General features: G+C 34.4%; 1 protein-coding gene across 1 annotated transcript in view; it reads right to left on the bottom strand.

Annotated features, from left to right (window-relative positions):
• Positions 1-1,737: 1,737 nt before the first annotated feature.
• Positions 1,738-15,915, bottom strand: part of Ziz (dedicator of cytokinesis protein Ziz) — a 401,589-nt gene continuing 387,411 nt past the window's right edge. The window contains exons 37-38 of the mRNA XM_081769231.1: positions 11,160-11,278; positions 1,738-2,463 (exon numbers count right to left, since the gene is read on the bottom strand). Of these exons, the coding sequence (XP_081625357.1) occupies positions 2,229-2,463; positions 11,160-11,278 (354 nt within the window). The 3' untranslated portion in view covers positions 1,738-2,228. The remainder of the gene's footprint in view (positions 2,464-11,159; positions 11,279-15,915) is intronic.

Here is a 15,915-nt window from a genome sequence, read left to right as displayed (position 1 = left end):
GTGCCGTAAAGGAGGGTGCACCGGGCACTTATGTACTCGGTAACATGGTGGGCCAGTCCACCGCTGAGTGCATTACGAGCTCTTACCACTAACCCACAATATACCCATACTTGCAGCAGTTATAACGAGTACAACATGCATGGCGTTGGTTAATCGTAAGGGTGTGCTATACCTCCACGACAATGTGAGACCACATGTGGTACGGACGACCAGGGATACCATTCAGCGACTTGCTGAGAGACATTGCGCCATCCACCATAATCGCCGGACCTAGCTCCAGCAGATTACTACCTGTTCCATTCCCTGAACAACTCCATGGGAAATTGTACAAAAATGAGGCAGGCATGCGGCACGCTCTCATGGACTTTTTTTTGCGTCCAAAATCTCTGAATTGTATAGCCAGGATACTGCGTAGCTACAGGAACGTTAGCAAAGGATGTTGGATAATGATGGAGATTATTTCAGACCTAACGCTGAGTACCATGAGTCTGCCTGTTTCTGACGATTACAAACGGCACGAACTTTTTGGCTACCTTGTAAATTCTGCACAGTGCTGCCACTATTAAACAATGCAGTGATGTTAGTGCGTCCAGTTTGTAACCTAGAAATTCTATGTTTATTTTTTTCTAAAACAAATAAGTAGGCTAAGAGTTGTCGAAGATACTTCTGTGTATAACATGTAGTACCAACGTACAAGTGGACACCATTTGTAGCGACACCAACAGAAAAGTATTCTGTAAGAAAACAAGGTCTCAGCTGTCTGTGAAGGCCGATTTATTGATTATTTGAGTCTGAGAGGGAATAAAATTAAATATATTGCCTTGGTCTTCTGGTAGAAGAATGACAGAATCTTAAACTTAAATTAATGAATGTGTATTTAGCATAAAAATAATATTTTACATTATAGATTTGGATATATTATGTATTCCACATCGAGCAAAGGACCACCTATACTAAAAACGCTTGTGTAACAGTTTCGGCAATGTGTCATTGCCTTTATCAGCAAGTTATTTAGGATTCTACCTGCCGAGACTGTTATACACGTGTTTATAATATATTTAGTGCTTTGGTGATTTAATATACTTTATTAATAGATGATTTAAAAAGAAGCAAAGTTTATGAAGTGTTTAAACACTAATGTTGTATTCTCCAATTGTATAATTTTCTCGTTTTATTCTCATTTTAATTTTTACTCTATCTTTTGTAAACATGAATCCAGGCTTCTCAAAAACTAAAGGTAAGTTCGAACGCTACTTCTTTTAAAGACATGTATTGATAAAATGCACACTGACCAAAGCACTAAATCCATAGGTATATCCTTTATGAATCAAAACTAGAATCTGAAAATGGTGCTCTCTTCTAGAATCTTCCGAGTTTTAAACAAGCTCATTTGTTTCTAACTCAATACTCTTTCACCTCACCAGTACTAGACACTTACCAGATTGAGCAACAGATATAGCTAGCGTCGAAACTGTCGACGGTATGCATTATGCAATTGTGACTTGTAAATTTGTAGCGCCACTGTAGTGCGTTCGGTGCTCTCCACCAGTAATCGAACCACCTTTCTTTCTCAGAGCTGTCCAACATACTGTTGCAGACTACGTTTGGTTGTATATGTGCGAGGCAAATAAGCAAACACTAAGTTAATCAATTAATGCATTTCCTTGGAGAAAACAATCGTAAGTTTACATGATGGTGGAAGAAAAAAACGCAATTTAAAATCTGTACAACATATTGTACAAGTTATTTATTAATAACATTCTATTTTTACATTGTAACATCTGTTTCTGTCAGTGAACTGATATACAAAAGACATTTAATATTTTACACTGAAGAGTTGAGGTAAAAGTCATCTAAAAATTTCAAACAAATCACTTCTAACACATAATATCATTATAATTTTTAAAACTCGACAGTATAAAGTCAACAAGTTTCCTTTGTTCTTTTTTAGTAAAAGTCTGTATAGCTTAAAACAGCGTTTTCATAAATTTAGTGGTACGAGCTTTTTTACAGACACACACACACACACTCATATATACACTATATGTATATAATAGTTAAACAAATCTCATTCATTCTTAATCTATGCTTCTTAAATACCTTCCATTTTGTACTACCACTCACACTTTTTAAGTGTATTTTAGTAGCAGGAGTAATATTATGATGATATTTCATCAAAACGGAAATTAAAAACAAGAGAAGCATCACAGTATTTTGCTTTTATTTAGCTATGCATTACTGGAGTTACCTGGTGTTCCACTTATCACACTAAACAATGCCTGACTATTTCTTTTGACAGAGCCACTTTCATCATCAGGAATCAATGGTTCACCAAATAACGTCGTCAGGCTTTGGCACAGTTTCTGGTAATTCTGGCATAGTAAATCTTGATAATCATGCTGGTCTGATGAAATCAGTTTGCTATTTATTTGCAACGCAACATGGCAAATTTTAACCAAATCCCTGTCAAACAAATTTTAGAAAAATATAGTGAACATCTCCGTTAGCAACTACTATTAAAAAAATTGGATGTTTAAATTTACAATGAAAAACCAAAAATAAATTTTTCTTTCACACAATAAAAAATATAGATACTTTATTTTATATATATTTTATAGGATTATTTTATCTATATATATAAAAGAGAACGCACAAATCCTTTGTGAACTCATCACGCTAATACGGCTGAACCAATTTCTTTCATTTTTGGGGGGTTATTATGATTTGGACCCTAGATGGTTTTTATCATATCACTTTAATTTTTAATTACCAGTGTCGTGAGATAATTGACCATTCAAGTGTCCATACGTACAAATCCTTTGTTATTAGTTCATCATAGGTAAAAATAAACGTATTTATATGCAACCCGCATGACCATGTGACTCGGCGGGTTAACATAAATGACAGGCGCTATAATTTTAACATTTACTGCAATTTGAAAGCGAAAAAGTAAAAATTATCTAAGTAACAAAGTTTATTGCGTTCCGGGGTGACCGCAGCGAAGCGGGGTGAACGCTGCTAGTACTAAATATAAAACAAAATTAACGAATCTATGTTCCAAAAGACGTAAATAGTATACTTTAACTCCAAGTTTGGCTCTGAATTCAAAACTGGTTCAGAATTCAGACACATCTAAATGCCAATGTTCACCAATACAATATATCTCTTCGTTCTTAAGCAACTAAATATTATCATAATCTAAAATCAAGATACTGCTTTCTTATCCTTCAGTATAAATATTTCTAATTACATGTAGAGTCTGCAACCCACAGTCTCTATGTAACATAACCATACGTTGGAACGGGACTTCTGCAGCAACGAAGTTCTAACAAACATTGGCTGAAAAGCACATCCCTTCATGGCCACGAACTATCAGAGGGTAGACAAGTATTTTATAGATTTAGCAATCAATTAGAAATTTCCCTATGGCGGAAAAATCATCCTTCATTGATTTTGAGCAAATGTTGATTATAAATACTGCACTTACTTCCTGTAACAGTACAAGTCCAAGCCCGAAATTTGATGGCTAATACCTCAGGAAATAAAGATATCCACTTAACCAAATTTGAAATATTGGTAGACTTTAATAAGCTTAATATGCGTGTGAAACGCCGTGATGTCCAGGCCTTTAGTGCTTGAGTTATTGGCTATCGAACTTGGGGTTTCTATTTAAGTAAGTCCAAACCCCAAGTTCGATAGCAAATATCTCGAGGACTAAAGATCTACACAAAATACTACTTCATATGCGTAGTAAGCTCATGAAAGTCTACCACCATGCCAAACTTGGTCAATATCGGATGAGTTCCATCAATTAGTGAAATTTCTTAATTTCACTGAGTTCAAACCCAATTTCGATGGCCAAAAATTTGGAAACTAAAGATCGTACACTATAATATTTCATATTATGCTCGAACGTGTACAAAGTTTGTCAACGTCCACCACTATCCCCAGTTTGATCAAGATCGGACGGGTTTTCATTTTACTCTGTTCAAATCTAAATTTGGTGGTCGAGAACTCGAGAACGAATGATGTGTACACCATAATATTTAATGTACGCACTGGATAGCATGCTACATATAATAACCTTTCATTAAACCGAATCCCAAATTTCATTAACTCAGGAACCAAAGGCCTGCACACCAAACTATTTTGTGTGCGTACTAATCTCGTGAAGTTCTATTACTCCCCCAGTTTTGGTTCAGATTGATCGATCGCATACGATATATACTGTTCTGTTCATCTGCTACTGATTTTTTTTAAGAAGAAGAAAAAAAGGAATGACGAAAACTATGGAATTAACAGTGAGAAAGAAATCGGTTGCAAAAGTAGTACCGTACGTGAATCGTTATGTTAAGCTAAATATCCATTTTCAGAATAAGAATTGTATGGTATTATGATTCTTTGGTATTGGTAATGAATAATTTCATCGAATTTCATTTCTACTTTTGAAAAGAATATTCTTTACGGATGTTGTGCACTGATATATATAATATTTCTATACATTATGACATAGTGCCTGCGTTTTTGTAAATTGTCGTTTATAATGAATTCTAAACACTTGTAAAATGTTACGGTTAGGTTTCATAATTGTAATACTAAGTTATGATAGTCGCATTTACAAGTTCGTGAGCTATTTTAATTTGTTTATTTACTTAAGACCTCAGAAGTCTTGCGAGGTCACATGAGCTCAGACACTGCTGAGAAACAAGCTTAAAACTACTAAGCAGATCTACACGCATAGTGGCTCAATAGCAGAATATTTACGTTTAATGCCCGAAGTCGGTGATTAATCTGAAATCGCTCCATGAATGAGACGCTCTAGTTCTCGCCACAGCGCTTAGAATATAGGAATCTTTTGTAGTTTGATAGCATCGTCCATTTTAACGAAAATTTATGATGATCTACGTCTTATAATACAGCATAAAATCAGAAACGACTAATAGTAACACTATAAAACAAAATTAAGAAAGAATCAGGAGCATGAAAAGAAAGCGCCGCAATAGAAACACGAAAAAGGAAAACAGAACTTAAAATAATAAATGATTTAGATAAAACAGATTAACAATGGGAAAAAATACAACGATATAGTACAAGATAGAAATATTAGAAGCGAAAACGAAATATGCACGGGCTTTAAAAAAAAAACCTAAGAGAACGTGAACGAGATAGGCGGTGCTAGATGTTTCCTGAGATCTTAATACTCAGGATATTCGCCAAAAATGTGTTGAATATTCAGCGGGACAATAACGTGGACGAGCAGTAGCGCGCAATAAATAAGAATGAGTTACGTAAGTTTGTCCGATACGCAGATGCACCATAAGCGTTGTTATTGATGACTAGAGAGAGCTAAATATGAAATTTCATATTTTGAAGGATGCCTCGCACGGCAATGGAAACAAGGATCTTTATGGTATGTAAAATCGAAATAGCGTGGTTTTAATTTTCATATTTCATAATTAACAAAAAATTCATATTTAGTAAAATTCTTCATATTTTGTATGCCTAAACTGATATTTTTTAACTCCCTTGAACCCAGTGACCTTGCATCACCTTAGGATAGTTTTTCCTTTTTTCAGAGCAGATTAGTGGTGAAAACTTGGCTTAAGGTGCAGTTTTCAACGATCATTGGTTCTGACTGAAATCCAATCCACCACCCGTACTTCCACCCTCTTCCAAAAATTCAAAAATCCAAAAAAACTTCGTTGAGTAGATTCCATATGAGTAGTGGTTTAGTCCGCGAAGTGCGATTTTGGATTTGAAAAGATGTAAAAAGATTGAAACATGCCTAAAGCTAAAATTGAATTTAGTGCTGGGTGTCTGATTTCAAGTGCTTTACAACAGACGAAAAACTTACCTTATGCACATGTTGCAATAAAAAATTTACTGTTTTAATTTACATTAGGCTTAAAGACTTAAGTCGATAGACAATCAAAACAACTCTTCTACTCCCCTTCCCTCAATTTGCCATTGCAAAAGAGGAAAACAACTTGTTGATTATGTCAGGGACGGAAGCTTTTGTAAAAATAAAAAATCGCGTCAATTTAAAAAATAATCATCCCGTCACTGCAGTTTTTACCCACTATCAGCAACTAATAGTAATAGTAACTATACTAGGTGGTATTATCGTTTTAATCTTCAGAAGTATTGATAATTATTTTTGTATTAAAGATTTGGTTTTAGTTGTTTTTTTGAATGGAATTACTAGAAAAAAGCATTCAATTGCCACGAAGTTAATTTCAGTGATTCTCTCATCTCACAGTAGGCGAGCAGTATGACAAAGTAATGTCGAGATCTTACCTCGTTTTCAAATTTCAAAAAAGTGGGAATACGTTTGAGTAATCGAATAAATAGATTATTGATATGTGTAAAATATATTAATTTAGCGCTGTAAATATTATATACAGTGTCGTGTGTAACACATATGTATTACTTGTAACAAATTATAGTGTGCATTCATTTGTAGCATCTTTAGCCTTTAATGAAGCCAGAATTCATGTGTTACAATTTTAAAAATATGAAAATGTCCTTTTATTATAGAATCGCAGGAAATGTGAAAATGTCGATTTATTGAGGGTCGCACGAGATACGTTTTCTTCTATTCTGTTAGTGCGAATAAAATGTTCGTATTGACGTACAGTGAAGAACTCACCTTAGCAATACAACCCACAGACGGACTAAAGTCACGCTTCTAACGTCTCAAACTCTGTACACAGTCCCATTCAGCATTTGTCAAATTTCATTCTGGTGACACAGCGTTGCAAAATGAGATCCGTGGGCACCTACCAATATCATGTTTGGATTAGTTTCTCAGGATCATCATAGAAGTGGGCCCTCAGAAAAGTGTTTGTCGCATTGCCGAGGAGTTAGGCATACACGAAGCCACTGTCGTTCGGCGACTCCGTCCACTCGCTACGGTGATAAGCTAGACTGTAGTTGCTACATGAGTTGACACAGGGCAAGAAGAATCGCCGTGAGGAGGTGTGGAGTTCTTTCAGTGTAAGGAATAACCGGAAATGTTTCCTACATCGGATTGTCACTTTTGATGAGAAATGAATCTGCTATAACTATCGTAAACGGTCAGGATAGTGGCTGACTGAAGTCCAGAACAGTTTCCAAAACTCTTCGATAATGTTGATCATAGACTGATTCACCGTGTCTTTCTCCGTCAAAGAGAAAGCATAACTGGGGACCATGAAATGCACAGCAACATAGCCTGCAAGTATCCAGAAATTGTCAAAAGACATGGTGACATGTTACATGACAGTACACGCGCAAATGTAGCTCAGAGGATGTTGCAGACTCTCCAAGGGTCACGGTGGCTATGGTAGAGCGTTCATTTCTGGTGCATGGGGTCCTTGGTTCGATCCCAGCTTGCGCCAAATGAACTTTGTAGTGGACACACACTGTGTACGTGCGTTTTCTCGGGGATCTCCCGCTTTCTTCATTCCACCATTTTATTTTTTCTTTCATCATCACCGTCTCCTTAAGCCTAGCCGGCATAACTGTGGACGTAAAACTTAAAGATTTCATTTCACTTCATTTGCAGACTCTCCATGAATTGCAGTATGAAACAATTTCTCATCCAGCGTATTTTCAGTACGTCTCTCTCATTGACTACCATCTCTTCCGGTATTTCGAGCACTTCCTGGGAGGGAAGACCTTTCCCTGATAATCGGGCGGTGCATGCATTCTTCACATCATGAACTACAGAGTCTCTTCGCCATGAAATCTAATCGTTGCCTGAGCGATGCCAAAAATGTGTAGTTCCAGACGAGGACCACACATTTTTGCCATTGTAGTCTTTGATTTACCAAGTTTTGTAATTTTCAACTGTCATCAGCTGTTGTGGAAGTAAGATGTTCGTGGAAAACGCTGAAGTAATCGTTATAAGTGTTAATCATGCATGATTTGTGCGGTGGTTATAAGAAAGAAATATCTGCTACTAAGGTAAATGAAGTGATTTAGTGTACTGACTGATGTGAAAAGTATTTTCATGCAGGAAATGGTAACATGATACTAATTAAAAAATAGACTTGAGAAAACTAGTTCAGCAAGTAAGTGAAATACATGCAACACTCTCAATAACTGAAATTGACACCGTTACTGAACTGAACTAAGTGCAACTTTTATTGCTACCAAATTTAATGAATTTCAGAAATAAATCACATGTCTGAAAAATACTGTTAGTGCACTAACCACAAAGTTAGAATAACTTGAAAATTACAATATAAATAAATAAATAAATAAAATAAAGAATTAGAAAATAAAAAAGTTGAAAACTACAAGGAAAATCAGGCGATCTAGAACAAATGCAATTACAGGAAAATTTAGAAATTGTGGGGGTTCCTGAGATTAAAGAAGAAAACACGGAGAATATTTTTGTAGAGGTGGCAAAAGCGTGTGGAGTGGAAATAAAATCTGGAGAGATTCAGAAATCATTTAGGGCTTTCACTTCAAGAAGAGACAAAACAAAACTGATTATTGTAACATTGGCATCGAAGACAATTAGGGATACTTAACTACAGAAACACCGTCAGAACAAGGTATTATTTTCCTCAGAAGTAAAGAAATTACCAAATGGTCGCGTGTACATAAACGAACACCTAACAGCTAATAACCAGAAAGTACTCTTTGGAACAAAACAATTTACAAGAAATAATGGTTTTCGTTTTATGCAGATGTGTGATAGTAGGGCGTTGCTGAAGAAAATGAGTAATCTCAAGCGATACATGTTAAACGATTAGAAGATCTACAAACTCTTCAAAATTAAGGATTCGGACCAACAAGAAAGAAGAATGCATATTTTATGGAACAGATATTAGATATTCATCTTTTATCAAAAAACGAAAACAAATATCTGTAACGATGTAAGTACATTTAACAATGTATTTAGAAATAAATCAAGCTCAACAGTTATTGGAAATGTACAATAAATAAATAAATAAAATAAAATAAAAATATTTCTTATAATAATGGAAAATATAACAGTATGTGTGGATATAATCATTTTGACGGAAATTTAGAGAAGAGAGTCTACTTGTAATATTAACTTGGTTACTGATGTTATTTTACGTAGAGGTCTTCAACTCAAGCAGATGGTATAATTATCTACGTAAACGAACATATAAATGTAGAAAGGTTACAGAACTTGAACTTGCTGACGCAAGTGGAATGAACTTGTGCATATCCAATGGTTGTGAATATCGTAATAAAATAGGTATCAACTGGTCTCCTAATGATGATGAAGATGAACTTCTAAAATTCTTAGGCAATGAGCTTTAAAAACTCGCTAAAATTTTCTTTACTAATCAAAAATATTAATTTTGAAATACTAAAAGAAAAATACTGTGAAAATATAGATACATATATTGTATAGTAATAGTTATATCCCATGTATTAACAAACTTACTAGGGTTACAGAATACACTAAACCCTACATTGATTACAAATATTTTCCCCAGATATATTCCAAACATCAATCATAGACCATTATCTTACTAGTATCACAACACTATCACAACAAGGTAAATTACTATTTTGTCCAATTAGTATCGCTTACTCACTTTTAAATAAAAGTTAGAAAAATGTGACCGGAGAACTGTATTTCAGTGTACTTGTGTAAATACAGCAACTAAAAATTTTATTCATAATATTCATAAGTCCTGTATACAGAAAAGTGTAAAAGTTGACGTAGAAAGCACAAATAGCTAAAACTGTGGATAACTTCAATACGAGAAAGAGAGTGACTATTGGTTGACTACTTAGAGTGACTACTTAGTCTATTGGTTATAAACAAGAAAAATATTATAGAATTAAAGAACTTTTGCAAAAAGTATAGAAATAAGGTAACATACTTGGCAAGAGAAGTCAATTGAGTATTATAGAAAGTAAGTTTCTGAATGTAAAAATAATTCAAGTGAACCGAGGAAAGTTATTTCTGATATTATCGATAAGAATGATAAGAAAGAAGGTAAGTGAATTACATACAGAAAAAGGGTTGGTAAAATCTGAACAAAATTCCATGTTATTAGTAACTACGCTCAATGAACCTTTTCAAGCGTAAGTGAAAAATTAAATATACAAAACACTAGAAAAACAAATCCAGGCTTTAAAACTAAAAGACAAGTAATTGATTCCATCTTTTTTTCCCTCCCATCACTGAACAAGAAATTGAGAAAATCAGTAAACAATTAAAATAAAAAACAGACTTGGAATAGATGAAATAAATGTAAATGTATTACATAAAAGTAAACAACATGTTATTTAAACCACTGCAATACATATTTTAACCTAAGTATAGAAGGAGGAACATTCCTGGTTGAATTCAAACTTTCACTCATAAAAACCTATATATAAGATGGGCCAAAAATTGACGTAAATGTCTATATACCAATTTCATTAGTAATTGTGCCAAACTACTGAAAAAATGTATAAGAAATAGAATAGTTGCTTTTATAGAACAAAATATGTTTTTTTCAATGAATCACAATGGTTTCCAAGGAATAGAAATACATCAGATACGATATATAAATTAATTGAATGTATTAGTAACAACATAGATAATAACGAAAAGATACTTACAGTATTTTCAGATCTAGCTAAAGCATTTGATACAATATCACATAAAATTCTGTTGTAGAAGCTTGAGAAATGTGCAATACCAGGAATAGAGTTATTTTGGTTAGGTAACTATTTAAGTAATAGAAAACAGACTGTCCAAATTGGAAACTACACATAGCATAGATTCCATTCAATTCCAGCATAAGAATATTTAAAGTTTTATATTGGTTTCTGTGTTTTTGAAGTACTTTTTCTTTCGGCGCAGGAGATTCGGGTTCGATTCCCGGCGGAAGTACATATAGTCCGAATCCCATGGTACGATGTAGGTCCACGTTTCCTATAGCCTCGGAGCTGAAAGTACGCTAAAATTCCATTCGAGCTGTTTTTAAAAGGATACGTCTCATCGTTTTCGGAATAAGGCCTTTGAAACTGACCTTCTTCTTTCTTCTCTCAGGGAATTTTTAATAACTTTTACTCTTCATTTCCTATACGGAATAACCTCTTGAAGTTTATATATATAGTTAGTTTAGTGAAGAGAAGTTGAAATCAGATCTTATTAGTTCTAATTATTGCAATACATACAATTTGATACAACTTACCTAAAAAGATCTTTTAATTCCTCTACTTTCTGACCTGGGTACTGAGATTCGTGATTAGGATCAAGAAATACAGCTGCGTAGGCTAGTGGACCAGCATTGACTTGAGGACATACACTGCCCTGTATTAAAGAAAAAAAAATTACTTATTTCACTACCAGTGAAATATTATTATTAAGAAAAACTATGCTTACGTAATGCATCATGTTATAATTTAAAAAAAAATATAGTTGCAGTAAATACCTTCCTCACCTTCCTCAGTTCACGAATCTTGATACAAAATGATTCTCTCATTCTAAATTCGTATGTCATTATCTATTTCATTTACGGATTATAGTTACTAACCTGCTGAATGTGTAAAATTGTTCATTTGAGTTGAATTTGATATGCAGTTTTCTCTTGTTTCCAATACAATATCTCTAAACATTTCACTTGAATTGAATATAATTAGTAGAGAGAGAGGCAAAATATGAGATTTTATATTTTGAACCAAGTCTCGTAGGGCAATGGAAACAAGAATCTTAATGTTTTGTGGTAGTCGAATCGAAATAGCGTGTTTACAATTTTCGTATTCATAATATTTTAAGAAAATTTTCATATTTAGTAAAAATCTTAATATTTCTTCATATTCAGTATGTTTCATGTGTCTAAACCGAATCTTTAACTTCCATTAACCCAATGGCCTTGCAATCTCCCTCAAAGAGTGATGTAATGGTAAAAAGTTTTGGAGGTACTGGTATGCTCTCGACTGTAGAAAATAATACCAACCCCCTACAGCCAAAAAAAAAGAACCTAGAGTACTTTTATTTTTATTTTTATTTTTATTATTATTATTATTATTATTATTATTTTTTTTTTTTGTCACTTTACTCTTTGTCAATCATTATCCGTCCGTACCGCGATCTGGATGCGTACACGCCACATGCGTGTAATCTTATAATGGTATATTTATGTCGGAAGTATTCCTTTCCTGGATTTCTCACTACAGTGCAATTCCTGAATATAGTAGCTCCAATCTAAAATATATGCATACTATAATATCTAAGAACGGAATAGGTGTGGCCAATCGCGAAACGCTAGTGATTAGAATTCTACCATTGAATTAAAACAAAAACTTCATTTCAGCACTTAAGGTTTAGCCATGTATTAAAAGAGGAAATCAGTCAAGAGTTTTGATTTTTAGGAACTCCTTTGATGAATTCTTACTTATAATCAGCAGTATAAGAATTTATTTGCAGGAAATCAATGCTGAACACAAATCAAACAACAAGAGTATGTATTTAATTTTCAGTGTATACCTACATATTGTGTAAATTTAAATTGAATATATGCTGGACTATAAAAATGTTAGGTGCGTATGCACCGTATACCATTGATTTCATCTCTGCCTCGAATGTTAAGCGCATTTCTCCTCCCCCATATAAAAGGGGTGGTTTCTTTCTTATCAGACCAACAGTAATGGATTGAAGACCATTTTCTAGTTGTACCCACTCACGGAGGGAACTTCCTTAGCAAGTGGAAGCATGTCAAGTGTTGGCGTCGGAGCTTTCTAAGGTAAGCTCATATTCCCTTTCTGGAGTCAGGGGGCGTCCTGACATCGCAAGGTACCGAATTCCACAGTATGATCACAACCCGGTGAAGTTCAACCCATGATCCCTGGGAACCTCCTTGAAACCAGACAGAGGCTACAATCTCAGTCCTGCCTAACTCAGATTGGAATAAAGATACCAGCTGCACTATCTGAAGCAATGACTCATACAATCGTTTCATTCGAAGTGTATTAACCTATCCTCCCTCAGCAGGATGTCTTACACGTTACTTTTGTAAGTATATGTATATTATTTTTATTAGTATATTAATGTATATTTAATACAAATTAATTTTAGTGAATTTGGTTTATTGGAGCGGTTTTCTGTGCATTAGAATAACTTTTTTATTCAGTGAAGCGCTTTTCCTCAAGTTTCCATATTCATATAGACAGCTCATTGTTCTCAATTATCATTGAGATCTTGGGAAACATTTTGTTTAGCCAATCTCACGTTAATTACCACCAGATCATAAACAGTGTTGGCCAATGATGATAGACCAGGAGACGACGCGTGAATAAAAACTGCATATTCTGAGCCTTTCGGGAATACGAATTGTAGAGAAAAAGCGCTGGCTATGAGACTTAATGTAGCTTGGTGGGATACACGTAGAGACTTCGCTCGTAATCTTTGCACAGACCACGTTTCCTGCAGTGTGTTGTAATATACACTATATTACCGAAATCTCACTTGTATACTTATAACTTTACGTTTAATATTCAGTTTGGTTGCATTAAATAATATATGGTAACTTTAATTGTGCTTAAGTTTAATTTTGATGCACAATCTTCCCATGTAATTGTGCGTATGTATGCGAAATTTTCTGAGTATCTGATGTTTGAAACTTTTACTTTATTCTTCGTATCTATATATTTCTTTAGCGTCTCAACACGGAAAGACTTATGTCGTTTATAATTTGGCTCTGTCTATATTCGGGATATCTTCATAATACGCCCGACTTCTATAAAGTTTTTGCCTATGACTAAGATTTTTCGCGAGGACCTATGGCATATACTGTAAAGTTGGTTTGGCCTTCGTCCGCAAAATTCCTGTGATTTTTCCATTCTCTATAATTTAAAATAATTAGATACGTATGTCGACGAGTCAGGACAGACTCATGGATTTCTCAGGATCAGGATGGGCCTCGTTGTCGTGGACCACTGACAACGTCGATTACAGTCTGTTTGAATAGCTCTACAGCTGCACATACTGGATAAGCGCCAGAAAATAACTCACTGGTCTCCCAAAATATTGGTCAATTATTAGTACGCTTCAAGTTCAAGGAAAAGGGCAATACATGAATAGATACTGGGGCTAGTAGAAGTGATTTATTAAGGATAAATATCAAACTTTCAAGGCACTCTGTTACCTGACGGCCACAATTATTCATTTCAGATAGAACTCCAGAGGCGATGGTATGCATTGAAATCTCCGATAATAAATCAAGCTAATTGGCTATCGAACAGCACCAAACTTTCAAGAAACTCCGTTACCTGGTGCAAAAGCTGCTTTTGAGTTTTTATCATGGCAGAGAAAGTGAGAAATGGAGCGTAAGTTTCATTTTCATTTAACATTGGGCGCATCAAGAGTGTACAGCCCAAACGGCTTGTCCGATTTATAAAATTCCTTCACTTTAGATTGAAAACATTATATTTGGAGACGGTTTCTCCTCTTACATTTTATTGTAACTCTGATAATTAATGTTCGGATTTGTATGTAATTGTATATTTTTTCCTTCATATGTAGGTTCGTCAAATCCTTAAATGTTTGTGATTCACACCTGTAGGGTGCTTCAACTCAAGTTTCACATTACATATTTTTTACATACTTTGACCAATATTACATATTTCTATGGTTTCTACATATATTTTTTTTTTTTACATAAAATTGTCTTAAAATTTTGCGTTTACTGAAATTTTAATTTAAAATTAAAAATAAAATAAAATAAACTCTCCACATGTGCAAGGCTTGCATCTAGATTGAATTTTGTCATGTCTATCTTTTCGTTTCTTTACTGAAAGAGAATTATCTCTCTCTCTCTTTTTTTTATTTGTCAATCCATGTTTCGCAGAATTTTCGCCGATAACAAAAGAAATATAAGAAGAAACAAGTAAAAATCCTCCCTCCGGGGTACATTAGCAGCGCCCTTTATTCTCAACTCTGGAGGAAGACAGATCACGTGCTGACAGGCGACTGGCCAGGAAATTCCTAAAATGAAGTCTATTTGATTGTTATCGGAGGTCGGACGGGAAAAAAGATGAAAGTAAATCCTGCAATTCAAGTTAAAACTGTATGGTAGTGTGCTTCCAGGAATTTACTGCAGGAGTTGGTTCCAAGAAGCTGGCGACAATGGCAATATCATAGCAGGTAACCTAAGCTTTCAAAGAACTTCGCTTGTTCAACTGAATGACAGGAGGACACTACTCTAGTATTGCAGTTGCAAAACGCACGTGTTCTGTATTGACGGTCGACGTTAGAAATGGCTCCGGTTGCCTCAGCTTTATCCGTGAAATTGCGGTCATGGGTAACTATCGATGATGCGTTTACTACGGACGGTAAAGTGGTGTTGTGCCAAGTGTGTGATAAAAAACTTGGATGTTCAATTAAATCTCAGTTAGAACATGTACGAAGTGCACTCCATGCAAGAAATAAAAATTTGCGAACTGATAAGTACTCTTGATACAAATGCATCAAGATACTTCAGTGAGTGAGTTTTTCAAAGACTTGTGCCAAGCAATGATAGTAGCTAAATATGTACTCACATGTGAAAAAAAAAAGCGTATATACTGTAACTCACGATTTTTCTCAATTATTTAATTTTCCATATGTTTATGTGTAAAATTCAGTTATTAGTAAGTGGAGATAATAGAAAGCAATCCATCTAAGGAGATATTTCCAAAAAATATAATAAAATAATAAAAATATAAGCAAAAAACAAAATTATGTTCGGTTTTCTGTATACTGGCAATAATGTTTTCGAGGGAATTTTTGCAGTAGCACAACACGATTGTAGAGGAAATAACAGGATTGGTAGAGGGAGAGTTGAATCAAGGAACTGGAAAGTGGAGTAAAATATTGCATTTATTGGCTTAAATCTAGGGTGTAAATTGTCTGCCAAATATAAATTAGCTTCTGTAACCAAGATGTACGGAAATATAGAAACAAAGAGAAAA

Source organism: Thermobia domestica, chromosome 8, assembly GCF_964235325.1.
Source record: "Thermobia domestica chromosome 8, izTheDome1.hap1.1, whole genome shotgun sequence".
In the NCBI taxonomy this organism is placed as follows: domain Eukaryota; kingdom Metazoa; phylum Arthropoda; class Insecta; order Zygentoma; family Lepismatidae; genus Thermobia; species Thermobia domestica.
This window is presented reverse-complemented; position numbering and strand designations above follow the sequence as displayed.